General features: G+C 44.1%; 1 protein-coding gene across 1 annotated transcript; it reads left to right on the forward strand.

Annotated features, from left to right (window-relative positions):
• Window positions 1-888: 888 nt before the first annotated feature.
• On the forward strand, window positions 889-16,261 carry LOC134447932 (palmitoyltransferase ZDHHC7-like). The gene is made up of 8 exons (XM_063197655.1): window positions 889-1,016; window positions 1,819-1,968; window positions 5,763-6,095; window positions 8,014-8,138; window positions 9,310-9,406; window positions 9,898-9,979; window positions 12,211-12,341; window positions 14,509-16,261. Exons 3-8 carry the CDS (start codon window positions 5,763-5,765, stop codon window positions 14,686-14,688), a joined length of 948 nt encoding a protein of 315 aa, XP_063053725.1. The 5' UTR covers window positions 889-1,016; window positions 1,819-1,968; the 3' UTR covers window positions 14,689-16,261.
• Window positions 16,262-16,830: the final 569 nt, after the last annotated feature.

The raw sequence follows: 16,830 nt of genomic DNA on the forward strand, positions 1-16,830 counted from the left end.
GGTCTGATGTGTAGGCTAGTGTACTGTAATACGGACAACACACTTATATCCCTATACGATTACGTACTCATGAAATAACTGCCCATGTGGTTGTAGCCTGCTGTGGTTGCATTGCAGCTGTATCTTGTCCTCTGTTCTGTGTAGCAGTAGAAAAGGTGGGTTGCTCTACTGCAAAATAAAGAACATCAGTAGACTTGCTCCCTCTGCTGATCATCATGTGTATGGGCGGAGGGTTTTATTCATTACAATCATCATCCTCATCCTACTCTTCCTCCCATTGGACCACAACGTCTTGATGGATTTTCCCTCTCTGTCGCTGCTCCCTGTTTTGTTCTTAGACGGTTTCACAGGGATGTCTTCTATAGGCTTATAGCAATAAACATGAGTACTCGCCCTGGTTTTGTGTCAGAGAGTTGTATTTCTTGCATTGCATGAGTATTATTGATGCATGATTAGTAGTGTGTGTGTGTGTGTGTGTGTCGACAGAGGGGGACAATGTGGACAGTTGTCCCGGGCCCAGGCAGAGAGGGGGTCCAGAATTGGGTGCTCATTGTATAGAGCTGGGGGGTCCTTTCAGACGACTTTGTCCTGGGCCCAGCCAAAGCTGTGTCTGTGTCTGTGTGTAGGCAGGCATGCAGGCAGGTTAGACCGTAGCCTATATGATTTGTGTAAAACTGCTAGGTTTGCCATTATTTACATGATGGTACAATGATGTACATCATGCATCCAATATTTCCCTGCGTACAACAATCGTAAAATGTTCTACTCCTGAAATTAGAGACTGTAGAGAAAGAATGCACAACGTTTTCTAGATGGCACATTCATTTCCTGTAACAATGTTTACAGCGGAAATATCACAGTTCATTCCAAACACACCGGAAGCGACGTTCCCATGAATTTGATATTCGGTGATGCATGCTCTGGACTGGTGACATAGCTCAGCAGGTTGGATTCGTAGAACTATGATATGCCACTAATAGCCGGGGGAAAGGAGAGTGGATAAATCTTGAAATTTGGTAAGAATGCATTTATTTGTTCTGACAACGCATCGTGTAAACACGACGTGTATAGTTATCCCAGGCTGTGTGTCAAGCTAGCTTGCTATTCTCATGTCAACGTTATTTACGTTGCGCCTATATGACTAGCAGTAAGTGTTAGCCTTGATCTTTAAACTGTGCTGAAAGTGGCAGAGGTGTTTTTTGTCGTCAAACCCTTCTAAGCTTTGATGTGTATTGTATACCGCTGTGCTTATCGTGGTTGGTCGAGTCTATGTATCTGGACACATCAATATTGTGAATCGTTTTCTTAAACTGAGTATTGCTAGCATATGTTTCCTGTTGGTGAAGGGAGCGGACGGCTGTTTCTTGAAGTGCGATACACTACTTAACATTGCACAGATTAAATGCTGATTCACTTTCGCCAAACTTTCATTTGCGCGAACAGGCTCACGGGAACCCATGACGGAATTCAGCAATTAAACACCAACCTAGGCATTACAATCTATCTAGTAGTGTACTACTGCCATGTCTGGCTTCAATTGTCCAAAAATCACAACGCCAACGCTAAAGCTCGTGAGAAAGTAAACTAATCTTCCTCACTCGTTAATCGCAGACAAGGAGAGATATTGTGTGTGACTTCAAGCGCCCTGACGCCAGTAGCTTGTTAAACTAATGCTGCTTACTCGCTTTATCGTCTTGGCTATCCTTTACAGCAGCCTCCCCCCTCTTCCGTAATCTCATTTGGGGAGAGGATGAATGATGTTAGCGCTTGACAGATTAGGACAACGGACAGACATACACATGCCATATGCCTTTGCAGAATGGTCGCAGTGGGTTTCCTGCCCTCATTGCCGCCCTCCTCGCCACCTCCCGGGTCTGGGGATGCATCACGCGCTGCCTAGCCTTGTGAGGGCGTGCCAACAGGACAGCATGACACTTTAATACACGACTGTGGAATCAGACAAGCAAGGTGAGTGAGTCAGAACGTGTGTGTGTGTGTGTGTGTGTGTGTGTGTGTGTGTGTGTGTGTGTGTGTGTGTGTGTGTTTCCATCAAAGCCCCTACCACCACCACCACCATGTATGTGTGATTTATTGTGAGGGCACCAGAGTAAAGCAATGCAAGATTGTGGGAACATGCAAGCCAAGTGGGTGTGAGTGTGTTTGCATGTAATTGAGGCATTATTGCTTAATTTGATTTACCATCATTACCATTACAGGGCACAGTACAAGACCAGTAACGCATAAAAACTCCAGCTCTTCCGATATGCACACAGTGTGGATAATTGTATCATCTATTATTAGAGGAACTGGGAGTGGTACAGTGGTATTAGCATTTCACTAATTGGTTGAATTGTATGGGAAATATGTTTTGTGGTTCAATCCGGCAAACATTACAGTATGTTCCGCCATAGACACACTCATGTTTTGGCTTGTTTATTTGTTTGTTTATTTCATTATTTGTTTATTGGGATTCTCAGCAACAATCTTGATGTAAAATTGGTCAAGACCCTGACTTCCTCACATTTCCTCTGTGTTGTAAGCATTGCATCACATAGTGGTACTTGCTGAAGAAATGTAAAATTAAAAACTTCTGTGTGAATCAAAATACTGTTGATAAATAAGTTGCGATCTCGCTGCCTACAAAATATATTGGAGGGGGGGGGGGGGCGGCACTGTGGCACAGCCGTGTGCCAAGCCTCCCACATTTGGACCTGCATGCCCATGGGGGCCCTGGTTTGAGTCCGGCCGTGTCATTTCCCAGCCCTGCCCCATCTCTCTCTCCCCCAGTTGTTTCCTGTCATCTCTTCACAAGTCCCCTAAAGATATATATTTTTTAAATGTATATATGCGCTTATGTTTTCTCTCCGCTTTGATATTCTGTTTCTATGTTGTGTGTTATCCATTCCATCATCCTTTCATTGCTCCTCTGTCTCTGAGAGTGGAGCGTAATGAATTGAACTCACTCTACCCTGTTGTATAGAATGATTGTCCCGCTCAATTCTAATTTAATACACTCAGTTCTATCTTTTGATTCTGTTTAACTCTATGCTCCTCCAAGAGATGGCAATGCAGGCCGGCCAGCTAAATAAAGGAATTTGGAAGTCAAATGAAGACGAACTACTAGGACATTCCCATTGTCATTGTCACAGCACTCCACATCACACAGTGCACACAATTGAATTGCACTTATGCCTCACTCGTGCAAGGGTGAAGTGCAGTAGCACGGTAGCATGCTCAGGGTACCTCAGTCATGCGATACGATACGATTACGATACGATACGATACGATTATACTTTTATTATTGTAAATTTTCACCTAAATTCTTTTAGCGTCCCTGAGCAACACTCGCTCAAGACAGGACATACACATAACATCACATCACAAGACTATTGCACAACTGACAAAAAACAAAAAAAACAGAGGACACAGGCCTATATACAGACATACATGCATACACATACAACCCACATAAGTCATGGAGGAGTGCTGCATGGGGGAGGTTATTCCATCCCGTCCTTAGTAAAGATGACGATGCAGTCTAACGGGCTGATAAAACGGACGCTATTTTTTTTAAATGGATTTCGTATTTTCCCAATATATTTACTTTAATTCTACACTCCTGCGTTACCGATGCAGTCTTATCAGATACCCTAGAAGGCATTTTATTATTGCTCTTCTATTTCATTATATTCTACTTTGTTTATTTTATCATTCTTTTTTTTTTTTTTTAAAGATATTTTTTATTGATGGTGGTATAGTGAAGATGGTGACAGAAAGCGAGTGGGGGGAGAGAAACGGGGAAGGGCCGGTAAAGGACCCGATGCATAGTAGACGAGTGCCATACCGTTCTATTTAATTAAACTCCCCATGCTCTTATAGCGATGTGGACAATGAAAGTGAATTCCCACCTGGGAAACTCCTATTGTCATTGTGACACAGCACCCCACAGCACACAGTGCTCCCTGCACAGCACACAAGGAAATTGCAGTTAAGCTTCACTTGTGCAAGTGGGCAGTGCGACTGGACAGTACCATGCTCAAGGTACCTCAGTCATAGAGGAGGTTGTGGGGAGAGCACTGCTTAATTACTCCTTAATTACAACCTGGTGTGTCAGGAGTCAAACTGGCAACCTTTGGACTATCAGTTCACGCCATAACCGCTTACCCATGACTGACCTGTCTGTGAGGCTGTTGTTTCACCTGCTTAATAAACTCAACACAATTTTTTACTCCCGTCCTCAAATGGGGATGCAGTCCCGCAGCTAACCAAGATTTTTTTTACTTATTACTTTGTATTCAATTTCTTCTATTACATTTTACTTATTACTGTGTGTGTGTGTGTGTGTGTGTGTGTGTGTGTGTGTGTGTGTGTGTGTGTGTGTGTGTGTGTGTGTGAGAGAGAGGGGGGGGGGGGGTTATGTATGTGGGTGGGAGACGTGACGCCTTGTTTTTTCGTAACATTGGTTAAAAACCTACAAAACTGTTATTTTCCTTTAAAAACAAATGTCAATGAAAGAAGATGTGGTACATTGTGTTTCATATTAGTCTTAGATTAGAAGAAACATTTTTGCTAAGATTTATGTAAAGGTTTATATGTCAAATTTCCTGCGGTGTGACTGTAACATTAATGAAACAATATATAATAATATATATATAAATTAACCAACAACATTTTGAATAATGTATGAAGCATTATTCAGATTTAGATTAAGATATGTGAATGTGGAAAAAACTCAAGACAGTAATATTAACTACAAGTTCAATTTCGTAACACAAATTGCGTCCTGTGGGGTGACCTGTATGTCAATGTTTGTGAATGGGCAGCTGCAAGGCCAACTACAAGGGTCTTAAAGACTGACTCCTAACCAGTCAGTACCTCAGTTATTGGAGAGTGCTGTGAAAGTTTAAGGTGACTCTTAACCTCTTAATATGTCTTCATATTGCAATCTTTCTGTCACGCAATGCTTAGGTTCATTTTATGGTGTCCTGTGGTGTGACTGCTCTTATAGGAGGAAAAAAAAGTTTTTTTATTAATGAAAACACATATTAAGATTAAACACAATATCATTATCAAGTTAGCATGAGCTCAGATGTCAGTCATATATACAAAAGGATTAAAATTGCCATAATGCAGTGAATTCCCTGTGGTGTGACTCCATTTTCCTGCGGTGTGACATGCCTATGCTATGTGTTGATGCAGGACACATTTTCCCAAAAATGGCAAAAATAAGGTGAAATTCCACAGACCACTAAGTGCTTCATTTTTTCCAATTTTTATCCATCATTTTTTTCAAGAATTTGAAAAACTTTTTTTTTTTTTTGCGTTACGCCCTTAAACGTCAACCACCCATGTATGTAAGAGTGAGCTATACATGGTTAATATATGTGTAATGATGTGTGTAATGTCTTGTGTGTTATGTCTTCTGTATTTATGTATGCATGTATGCTACTGGACACTTTAATTTCCTCCTGGGATCAATAAATGATACTCTACTCTACTATTTAATTCTATTGCCTCTCCTCAGATGGTGACCTAGGGTATTTGTCAAAACCTAGTCCGCACACTTCCAAGTGCGCTCAGTCTAATTAGTCACGGCCAGTGATTGGATACTCCATAGAGTTCACCAAAGAGTATCCAATCACTGCTTGTGACTAATTAGGCTGAGCACACTTGGAAGTGTGCAGACTAGGTTTTGAGAAATACCCTTAGTCTCACCGGGCGGCTACATAAATTCTTAATTCAGTTCTCCTCCCCGTCCCCAGATGGCGATGCAGTCCCACAGGCTGCGGGAGATGGACCAGCAGCAGCAGAGGCCCCTGCTGCAGAGCCACGAGTCGCTGGTGTCAGTGGGGGTCGGTGGCGGGGGCGGGGGCCTCTCGTCGGAGCCGGCGCAGCTGTGGTTCATCCAGGACGGCTGCGGCATGGTGTGTGCCTTCATCACCTGGTTCCTGGTGCTCTACGCCGACTTCGTGGTGACGTTCGTCATGCTGCTGCCGGCCAAGAGCGTGTGGTACGCCGTGCTCAACGGAGTCCTCTTCAACGCCCTCGCCGTACTGGCCCTCACCTCGCACCTCCGCACCATGCTCACCGACCCGGTCAGTAATTACACTAGAAACCAACCATGCTCACCGACCCGGTCAGTGGTGATTACACTAGATAACAACCATGCTCTCCGACCCGGTCAGTGGTGATTACACTAGATAACAACCATGCTCACCTACCCGGTCAGTTCTCACCTTACATGTGCGCACCATGCTCTCCGACCCGGTCAGTGGTGATTACACTAGATAAGAACCATGCTCACCGACTTAGTCAGTTCACCCCTTAGCTACTAGCAATAATATAAATGTCATGCTCACCAATCTGGTCAATTCTCACCTTCCATCTGTGCACAATGCTCACCTACCCAGTCAGTGGTGATTACACTAGATAACTGCTCACCGACCCGGTCAGTGGTGATTACTGTATATTAGATAACTGCTCACCGACCCGGTCAGTGGTGATTACTGTATATTAGATACGAACTGTGCTCAGTTCAACTGTTAACTACTAGCAATAATATAAATGTCATGCTCAACAATCTGGTCAGTTCTCACCTTGCATCTGTGCACCATGTTCACTGACCCAGGCCCTAAGTTGCTTTGGTCTGCGCTCTCCAAGCGCTTTTTCAAGTTTTTTCTGCTAAGAATTTGCCACCTACACACTATATTATCCGATTACCTGCCTTGACTCACATATGAACTTAACTTAATTCTTTAGGTAATATAGTGCATGCTCCACAACCTACTAGATTTAATCATTACGAGAGAAATCACAATGACAAGAGTTTTTTAAGATTCTGTGCTTTTCACATTGGGTTTAATCACTTCACTCGTACCCTAGGAAATGAGTCACTTGGCTGTAGGAAATCCTGAAGGGTAATTACATCATTGCTTAATTGAGTGGAGGCGTGCAGCTAATTGGGGCTGTGTGGGAATTGGAGCGTATTGAAAGCGCCTCTTTTGCCGGCTTCCTGAAAACACTTTTTTTCTCTCTCTCCTCTATCCAATCCACCCCACATACAGTAAATCACCCAGCAAGTGTGACTGTGGGTGGTTCTAGCAATAGTGATCAAGCTTGTCCTTGTATTCACAATAGTTAGTGCAGATCCCATTAATAACAGCTCCTTTGTTGTGTGAGAGACTTTGTTGTGTGAGAGAGTGAGGCGAGTGGCAATTGAAAATTGTCCATACTTAAAGCATTGAATAGAATAGAATTTTGAAGACCTCACTTAGTTTGCGCTCAACTTTGGTGTCACTGTAAAGAATGGCAACTTGGGTATTATTAGCAGAGCTTCACGTGGAACATTTCGTAATCCTCCCTCCCTCCCGTAGCTTCATAACAGATATGAGTGTCCTGTCTATATGAGCGACCCGTCGAGATGTGATCCTTTTCGCTACCTCGCGGCGGTTTTCGCAGGTGATTGCCCATCGAATTGTGCGACCGCAGTTTACCGGCCTGAAACAAAGCTGGCTGCCTGGCCTTAGCATATCTGCCCCTTATGCCAGAGGTTTGCTGTGGGGTTGCGGTGAGGTATTTGAGCCCTGGGAGGATGCTGTGGGGTTGCTGTGAGGTATTTGAGCCCTGGGAGGTATTTGAGCCCTCGGAGGTATTTGAGCCCTGGGAGGATAGACGTCCTGCGCAGCATGACTTTGTTTGCATCGTGATCTCTGATGTTTATAGACGCCGTTTCAGTTCACTTTGAATCATGTGTCAACCTTTAATGGGCCTCCCAGGGTGTCTGGTGGGTGGTGTGCAAAACAGATGGTGCATTATTATAAACAGTTATGGATGCTGTAGTGATGTCTTGTGGTCTGCTCCTTGTCCTTGCTGTGTGTGTGCGCGTGTGTGTGTGTGCGCGTGTGTGTGTGTGTGTGTGTGTGTGTGTGTGTGTGTGTGTGTGTGTGTGTGTGTGTGTGTGCGCGTGTGTGTGTGCGCGTGCGTGCATGTGTGTGTGTGTCCGTGTCCCCACAGGGAGCCGTCCCCAAGGGCAATGCCACCAAGGAGTACATGGACAGCCTGCAGCTGAAGCCGGGAGAGGTCATCTACAAGTGCCCCAAGTGCTGCAGCATCAAGCCAGAGAGGGCACACCACTGCAGGTTAGAGCATGACACCTCTAATGTGCAGCATCAAGCCAGAGAGGGCACACCACTGCAGGTCTGGAGTGCATTTCTCAAAACCATAGTTGCAGACTACGTTAGCTACTGTGTTGTTTGCAATGCAGTTTCCCATTGGCAACTACCCAGTGCTAACTGGCTAACAACAACACTTTCAAGAAACACACCCCTGGACAGGACAAGCTTTCCTCCACTAGTTGTACTCGATGATGTGTACTTAGCAGATCACGGCACTTCTGGACAGGACAGGACAGGACTGTTGTAATTCAAGATATCAAGCCTAGCGTAGCGTACGGGTCAATGACGCTGTAGCACATGTCAGGGTGGTGCAACCACAGCTAATGCCACTATTGCATGGATTTTTTAAAAATGTGGATTATCGAAGAAGCATATTTGTTGCAGTATATCAATTGCCGATTACTAATTAATGAATGTGCATTAGCTGTGTGGTTGTAACTCCTGACGTCTGGGCCCAAAAATCTACAAGTGCCCAAAGTGCTGCTGCAGCATCAACCCAGAGCAGGCACACCACTGCAGGCCAGGATGAGGACACTTGTGATTAATAGTTATACTGTAGAACTCATTAAAACAGTATATGTGAGATCAGGGCCCTAAATTAACTTTTTTCATCATCAGCCAAATTAATATTACTAATATTACACACACTCACTAATGGGTGAAAGTGGCGAGGAAGCTCTCTTTTCCACCAGGCAAAAGGAAATTTTACCAGCATTTGGCCGGTTGGCTGGTGTCAATTTAGAGTCTTGTGTGTGATGGTCATCTACAAGTGCCTTAAGTGCTGTAGTATCAAAGCAGAAAGGAGGCACACCACTGCAGGTCTGGACAGCCCAGGGCAACAGGACTGTTACTGTTGAGAATGTTAGATTAAGTGTAGCAATACTGTTATGAATTCAGTATATGTGTGAGTGTGATGGTCATCTACACCAGTGCCCAGAATGCTGTTGAATCAAATCACTGTAAGTCTCTCCAAGTTGTACTTGTAGCATATTCACCCACTTCAGGACATGAGATGAGATGGGGAAGATTGGAGCACTTTCACTTTTATTATTGTTTCTTTTCTTTCCTGTTTATGTGCATAGAAGTGATTTCTCCCCGTGTTTCTCTCTCTTTTTTTCACTTCTGTCACCTGTAGTATCTGCAAGCGCTGTATCCGTAAGATGGACCACCACTGTCCCTGGGTCAACAACTGTGTAGGGGAAAACAACCAGCGCTTCTTCGTGCTCTTCACTGTAAGACTCTTTGCTCTGTGTTCTAAATCCAGCGGTACACTGATTTTCTTCCTTTAGTTTTCAAGTTTGTCAGAGGACGCGCTCAATTTCTGGAAAAAAACGAATTACCTTGGGTGCGCAATAAAAGGTATCAACTTAAAGAAGAAAAATCCGCACTCACAAGCTATGTCTCATTACTTATTTATAAATAATTACCACCATGTCCACAAGCAGACGCGTTTCGACTCTTACGCCAGCATCAGTGCGTGACACACATACCTTCCTTTAGTTTTCCCAAAGGATGTGGATGGCTTTGTCCTTACGCTTTTTATTGTAGAGAAAATAATTTTTTTCTGAGCCACCATACCCAGCAAGTTTTTTTTCTATACTGTTTTTATTTATTTATTTTTCCGGGTAGTGATGCATTTTCTTAATTTTGTGTGTGTGTGTGTCCGTGTGTGTGCGTGTGCGTCTGTGTATGTATGTATGTGTGTGTGTGTGTGTGTTTTCAGATGTACATTGCCCTCATCTCGGGCCATGCTCTGGTCCTGAGCGGCTACCAGTTTGTGAGCTGCGTGCGTGTGCAGTGGAATGGTGAGAGACGCCTCTTCTTCTTCTCCTTGATGCTCCGCAACATTATTGATCATTGCAGATCACAATTCTCAACATCATTACTCTTCACTTTTTAGTGTTAGGAGATGAGTGGGGTATAAAAGCAGTTGCTTAAATAAAATTAATGAATATTGTTCATGAAGGCTATTTTATCAGCGTTCAGTCATGTTGCATTAAGTGTACGATGTTAATAGTAATGGGTAGCCAGGCCGCGCCCTCCTAGTGACGCAACATCTTTGGCGTTGCAACTAGTCAGGTCAAGAGCAATTGTATTTTCGTTTGAGTTCCCGCAAATACGAATTCACTTTGTTGGGACGCAAACAAACATAAGCAAACCGAGGGAGGCAGGTCAACCATGCAGTCTGGGAAATGTTCTTTGTTATGCTCTTGGTCAAACCAAGTCTCGAAGAGATTTGAACGTCGATGATAATCAGGCTAAGTAATGGGGGCATGGTTGCTCAGTGAGGTAAGACGGCATACCACTACCCGGGTTCGATTCTGACTCGAGGTCCTTTGCCAACCCTTTCCCCTCTTATCTCTCCTCACTAGTTTCCTGCCTCTCTCTTTTTTTTTGTTTTTTTTTTCGTTCTTTCTTTTGTACAATTTTTTTAATTACTTAGTCATGATATGTGTCCAGTCTGGTCAAAGCGCAGCAGGTTACATTGAACTACATCACAAACTGAAAATCAACATCAATAATTTCTTCCTTTCGCCACATCATGACATATTTTCTCTCCACCCAAACACTCCTTCCATTTTACATTTGAATCAGTAATCTTAAAGGGCTATGCCACTATTTTGGGGCTTAATGCAGTTCAAATCGTTGGCTGGGGTTTATAAAAGTGGTAAAGTGTCTTATTTTTCATGTTAAGCGTTGTCTTGCTTTAAGACAAGTTAAAAGAGGGAGTATGTCGCTAAGCTAGTGAAAGTCAATGGATCCGTGTAGCGTGTAGCATGCTACACGGATCCATTGACTTTCACTAGCTTAGCGACATGCTCCCTCTTTTAACTTGTCTTAAAGCAAGACAATGGCTTACATGAAAAATAAGACACTTTACCACCTTTATAAACCTTGGCCAACGATTTTAACTGTATTAAGCCCCAAAATAGTGGCATACCCCTTTAAGGTCATTATTCTAGTTCTGATATACTTTGTGCAATGAATACCTGCTAGCCAGTTCATCAATCAGACTATTATATACAGTTCGTATAAGTTTTTTCGCCATTCGCCATCCATTTGACTGCAGGTGATTCTATGCTTCCCTGTGATAAAAATGTATCTTGTAACCAACTTAATAATTGTGAATATTTCCTGACATCATTTGTTAAATTAAATTTTTGTCTATGTTGAACAAAGAACCATTTTTTTTCTCTTCGCATATATCTGACACTGTTAATATTCCTTTATCCTTCCAACTACCCCAATTCAGTTTCTTATTCTGAATAGTAATTGCAGGATTATTCCATAGTTAAAGTAAAGAAAGCTCCCGCACACTGTTCACATTTGCATGGTTTAATGCAACGTTTCGGTCTACTGACCTTCTTCAAGCAATTCAAGTCAGTAGACCGAAACGTTGCATTAAACCATGCAAATGTGAACAGTGTGCGGGAGCTTTCTTTGCTTTAACATTGGTGACTTTGGGGTTCCACTCCTACGCACCTGACCAAGGAGGTGTGCAAGACTTCTTCACTTACTAGGATTATTCCATGGGCCTACAGTCCCTGGCAGCCCGATCTCTGTTTGTAATATGCTCTTTATTTTTTGCCATGCCGTCAGTGTGCTGTTAATAACAAACCCTCCTTTTATTTTTCGTCTTGTAAACATAGCTACAAACAAATTATCTGATCCAAGTTGATAGTCCTCTCTTCCTGCCTCTCTTGACTGTCCTGTCTGATGAATAAAGGTGAAAAAGCCGAAACCTTTTTTTTAAAAGTGTATATAATGCATACACACAGCATTTATTACATTTATGGACATTAGATATTACTGTATTAAGTGTCTTGTCAGAGTGCATTGACTGCGCTCCTCCATTGATGGTTAGTATATTAAGTGTGTGCGCGTGTGTGTGTGTGTGTGTGTGTGTGTGTGTGTGTGTGTGTGTGTGTGTGTGTGTGTGTGTGTGTGCGCGTGTGTGTGTGTGTGTGTGTGTGTGTGTGTGTGTGTGTGTGTGTGTGCGCGCGCGTGTGTGTGTGTGTGTGTGTGTGTGTTGCAGAGTGCAGTGACTTCTCCCCCCCGGTGACTGTGATGCTGATGATCTTCCTCTGCCTGGAGGCCCTCCTCTTCCTCACCTTCACCGCCGTCATGTTCGGCACGCAGATACACTCCATCTGCAACGACGAGACCGTACGTCACACACAAACACGCCCGCACACACACACACACACAGATACACTCCATCTGCAATGACGAGACCGTACGTGACACGCACACACACGCGCACACACACACACACACGCAGATACACTCCATCTGCAACGACGAGACCGTATGTAACACACACACACACGCAGATACACTCCATCTGCAACGACGAGACCATACGTCACACACACACATACACACACACACACATACAGATACACTCCATCTGCAACAACAAAACCGCACAAAACACACACACACACAGATACACTCCATCTGCAACAACAAAAACGTACGTAGCACACACACCGCACAAAACACACACACACGCAGATACACTCCATCTGCAACAACAAAAACGTACGTAGCACACACACACGCAGATACACTCCATCTGCACTGACCACACGCACACACTGTAATGACAAGACCATACATAACACACACACACAGATACACCCCATCTGCAACGACGAGACTGTACGTAAGACACACACACACACAAACACGCACACGTGCACAGATACACTCCATCTGCAATGACGAGACCATACAGAAGTCAACTTGACACACTCACACACAGATGCACTCCATTCGCAGCCACAAAACCGTGCGTAACACACTTACACACGCACACACTGCATCTGCAACAACAATATCATACGTAACACGTACATACGCAGATACACTCCATTGGCAAGAACGAGACCGTATGTACCACACACACACAAGCACGCAACGAAGAGACCGTACGTACCACACACACACACACACACACACACACACACACACACACACACACACACACACACACACACACACACACACACACACACACACACACACAGATACACTGCTTCTGCAACAACCAGATCGTACATAACAAACGCACACAAACACACCCACGCCCACATGCATGCACACCATACCATAGACATACCATAGACACACATCCACTTAAATTCACTTAATCTGCAATGAGGAGGACCTAGTATCCCCGTTACAAAACTCATGGGTATGGAACATAAAACCAGGTGAAATCAGTTTGAGGGAGAAGAGTGGCGATTTGAATATTTTCAAAGGTAGAACAGAATCGGCGTCGTACGTCAACAGTCATGGCCATGCTACTTAGTTGCTATCTTGCTGGCCATGTTGATTATCTTATGAAGCTTTTTTTTATTTACAACAGACAGGGAGAAGTACCAGGCCACAGAACAGAAACATAAAATGCTCTCAACAAAAGAATGATAAAAAAAACCTGCATCATATCCCTGTCCACTTTAAATTGTCTTAGCTTTCGCATGAAGTACAGTCTCTGCATTCCCTTTTTGTAAATAGTATCTGTGTTACAGCTCCAAGTTAATTTGTCATCTATTACAATTCCCAAATATTTATAGTTTTTCACAACCTCAATGTCTTCCCCATGTATGACCATGTTCTGATGGATGTGTCTCCCCGTTCTAAAATCCACAATGAGTTCTTTTGTCTTTCTTGTATTTAGAAAAAGACAGCTGGACTCACACCACTCTACAAACTGATCCACCCAGGCCCTGTATTGGGTCTCATTGTTGTCTTTAATTAACCCCACTATGGCTGTATCGTCTGCAAATTTAATCGTGACATGATCAGCTGTATTGCTTCTACACTCATTTGTGTAAAGTGTAAACAGTACAGGGGAAATTACACTCTCTTGTGGAGCCCCAGTGTTAGTAAAAATTGGGGAGGACACAGCTTTGTTTACCCAAACACACCATGTTCTCTCAGTCACAAAGGTCTCAACCCATTTTATTAAGTTTGAATTCACACCCAGGTTCAAAAGCCTCTCCATCATAAGATGGGGCCTAATGGTGTTAAACGCGGACGAGAAATCTATGAAGAGAACCCGAGCATATTGTCTGGGCCTGTCTAAGTGGCAATATATGTTGTGGAGCATGTACAATAGAGCATCATCTGTGCTCCTCATAGCCCTATAGGCAAATTGTAAAGGGTCAGTACTATGCTGCACTTCCCTCAGAACATGTTTTAGGACAATCCTCTCAAGACTCTTCATTATGATTGACGTAAGGACCACTGGCCGATAGTAATTTAAAACGCATGGTTTTGGTACCTTCGGGACTGGTACTAACCCTCTCGTATTGCCCATGTGCAGGAGATTGAGCGTCTGAAGAGTGAGCGTCCCACGTGGGAGCGGCGTCTGCGTTGGGAGGGCATGCGGGCGGTGTTCGGGGGACAGCCCTCGCTGCTCTGGATCAACCCCTTCGCCGGCCTCAGACTACGCCACCTGCTGGCCACGCGCGTACGCAAGACTGGCCCCGAGTTCTCCGTCTGAGCCACACACACAGACGCAGACACTACTTATACACACAGACACACACACACACACACTACTTAGCTGCCTTTTTATTTCTGTCTGACACACACACACACACACACACACACACACACACACACACACACCCCTATTGCTGCCTTTCTTTTTCTGTCTTTCATGATCTGTCTCTGTCTGTCATTCTCCCAAAGTTACTCTTTCTCAACCTAGATGTAGTCTTTCTGACTGTCTGTCTATCTTTCTGATTGTCTGTCCATCTTTCTGACTGTCTGTCTATCTTTCTGACTGTCTTTTTTGCTCTTCTGTCTTATATTCTTGCTTTTTGCACACACACACACACACACACACACACACACACACACATCCAGTACCTACTTGTCTCACACTACCTGTGGACTCAGGTGTGAGGCCTGTAAAATGAACTAATGCTGTCGCGCGCGAGGTGTTGTGAGGCACAGACAACTCAGTAGTCCTGAGGAGTTGGACATGCCGTACAGTACAGGCACATAACATACACATGTCAGCAGGTACACACAGTGTGCACTCTATACACACACACACCACACACACACACACACACACACACACACACTCGCCTCTGTGTCACAGCTTTACAGTCCCACTCTCCTCTCATATGAAGTCAGGAAGCTGCACTTGTGGAAAACAAAACAAAGACAAGCAACACCCAAGAGACACCATGGTGTTATACAAAATGACTATACCAGGAAGTGTATTACACACACACACACACACACACATGCACATTCACACACACAGACACAGACACACCATTGTGTGTGGGTGCTGACTTGGTGCTGTGTTGGACCTAGAAGACTCCTCCCACAATCCTGTGGAAATGCTGTACTTCCGCGACACACACACACACACACACACACACACACACACACACACACACACACACACACACACACACACACACACACACACACACACACACACACACACACACACACACACTGGGTATAAGAAGGGAACGGCAATCAGCTGCAATCAGAAGACTGTCATCATTATTATTATTATTATTGTCATAAATTTGTTTGTTTGCTGATTTTGTTTTGTTTTTTTAATTAGTGTGTTTGGGTTTTTTTTATCATTGTGAAGTCAATGTAAGTTGAGGTTTTTTTTTTTAAGTGCATCTCTCAATCTTGAATCAAAGTCCTATCCTCTCCTCGTGACTGCTGGATGTGGCGATGCACTGAAAATTGAAAAGTGCGTGTGGGTGTGTGCGTGCGTGCGTGCGTGCGTGTGTGCGTGCGTGCGTGGACGGACATGTGCGTCTGAAATCTGGAATGCCCCCTGTAAGATCTCAGTGACATCCTTTCTGTTCTTAAGGATTAAGGAAAATCACACAGACTGAGGGTCACTGACAGTGATGAGAGCCGACATGCATAGAGGAGAAAAGAAGGAAAGAAAGAAAGAGAGGAGAGAGAAAGAGACATTAATAAAAGCTGGACAGATGGCAGAGTATTTGCCCTGACCGTATCTCCTCTCTGCCTTGCCCCTCTTCCCTCTCCTCTCCTCGTCCTCCTCTCCTCCTCTCCTCCTCTCCTCTCCTCTCCTCATATCTCCTCTCCTCCTATCTCCTCTCCTCTCCTCTCCTCTATCTTTCCCTTTCCTCTCCACTCCTCTCCTCTCCTCGTCCTCCTCTCCTCCTCTCCTCCTCTCCTCTCCTCTCCTCTCTGCGTTGCCCCTCTTCGCTGCCCTCCTGTGTCCTCCCCCCTGCCACTGTTGTGTAACGTGCTCAGTGCCTTGCTGTCACATAAGGTGGCATACAATACATACACAGTCATAGGAAAAAAGTTTGTGCGCCCTTTGAAATTTCTTACATTTCTGAAAATTGGTCATAAAACATGGTCTGTTCTTCCCGGAAGTCACAAGAAGGAACAATCCGAGTCTGCTTTAACTATGTTTAGTATGATATCATGTAAGTGTTTGGGTGGAATTAGTTAAAGCAGACTTTGTTTGTTCCTTCTTGTGATTTCTGGGAAGATCAGACCATGTTTTATGACCAATTTTGACCGCAATGTAAGACATTTCGAAGGGTGTACAAACTTTTTTTGACTGTAGAACACTAGATGTCACATTCAGCTGTTTGGCATGGGCAGCCTCGGGCACCACCGT

This window comes from Engraulis encrasicolus, chromosome 4 (genome assembly GCF_034702125.1).
Source record: "Engraulis encrasicolus isolate BLACKSEA-1 chromosome 4, IST_EnEncr_1.0, whole genome shotgun sequence".
Lineage (NCBI taxonomy): Eukaryota > Metazoa > Chordata > Actinopteri > Clupeiformes > Engraulidae > Engraulis > Engraulis encrasicolus.

What these genes read in the sequence shown, in the direction of transcription:
- LOC134447932 (XM_063197655.1), top strand. Translation starts at nt 5,763, where the DNA reads ATGGCGATGCAGTCCCACAGGCTGCGGGAGATGGACCAGCAGCAGCAG. An exon ending in GAGAGGGCACACCACTGCAG is followed by an intron (nt 8,139 to 9,309) that starts GTTAGAGCATGA and finishes TGTCACCTGTAG; the next exon opens with TATCTGCAAGCGCTGTATCC. An exon ending in CGTGCGTGTGCAGTGGAATG is followed by an intron (nt 9,980 to 12,210) that starts GTGAGAGACGCC and finishes TGTGTGTTGCAG; the next exon opens with AGTGCAGTGACTTCTCCCCC.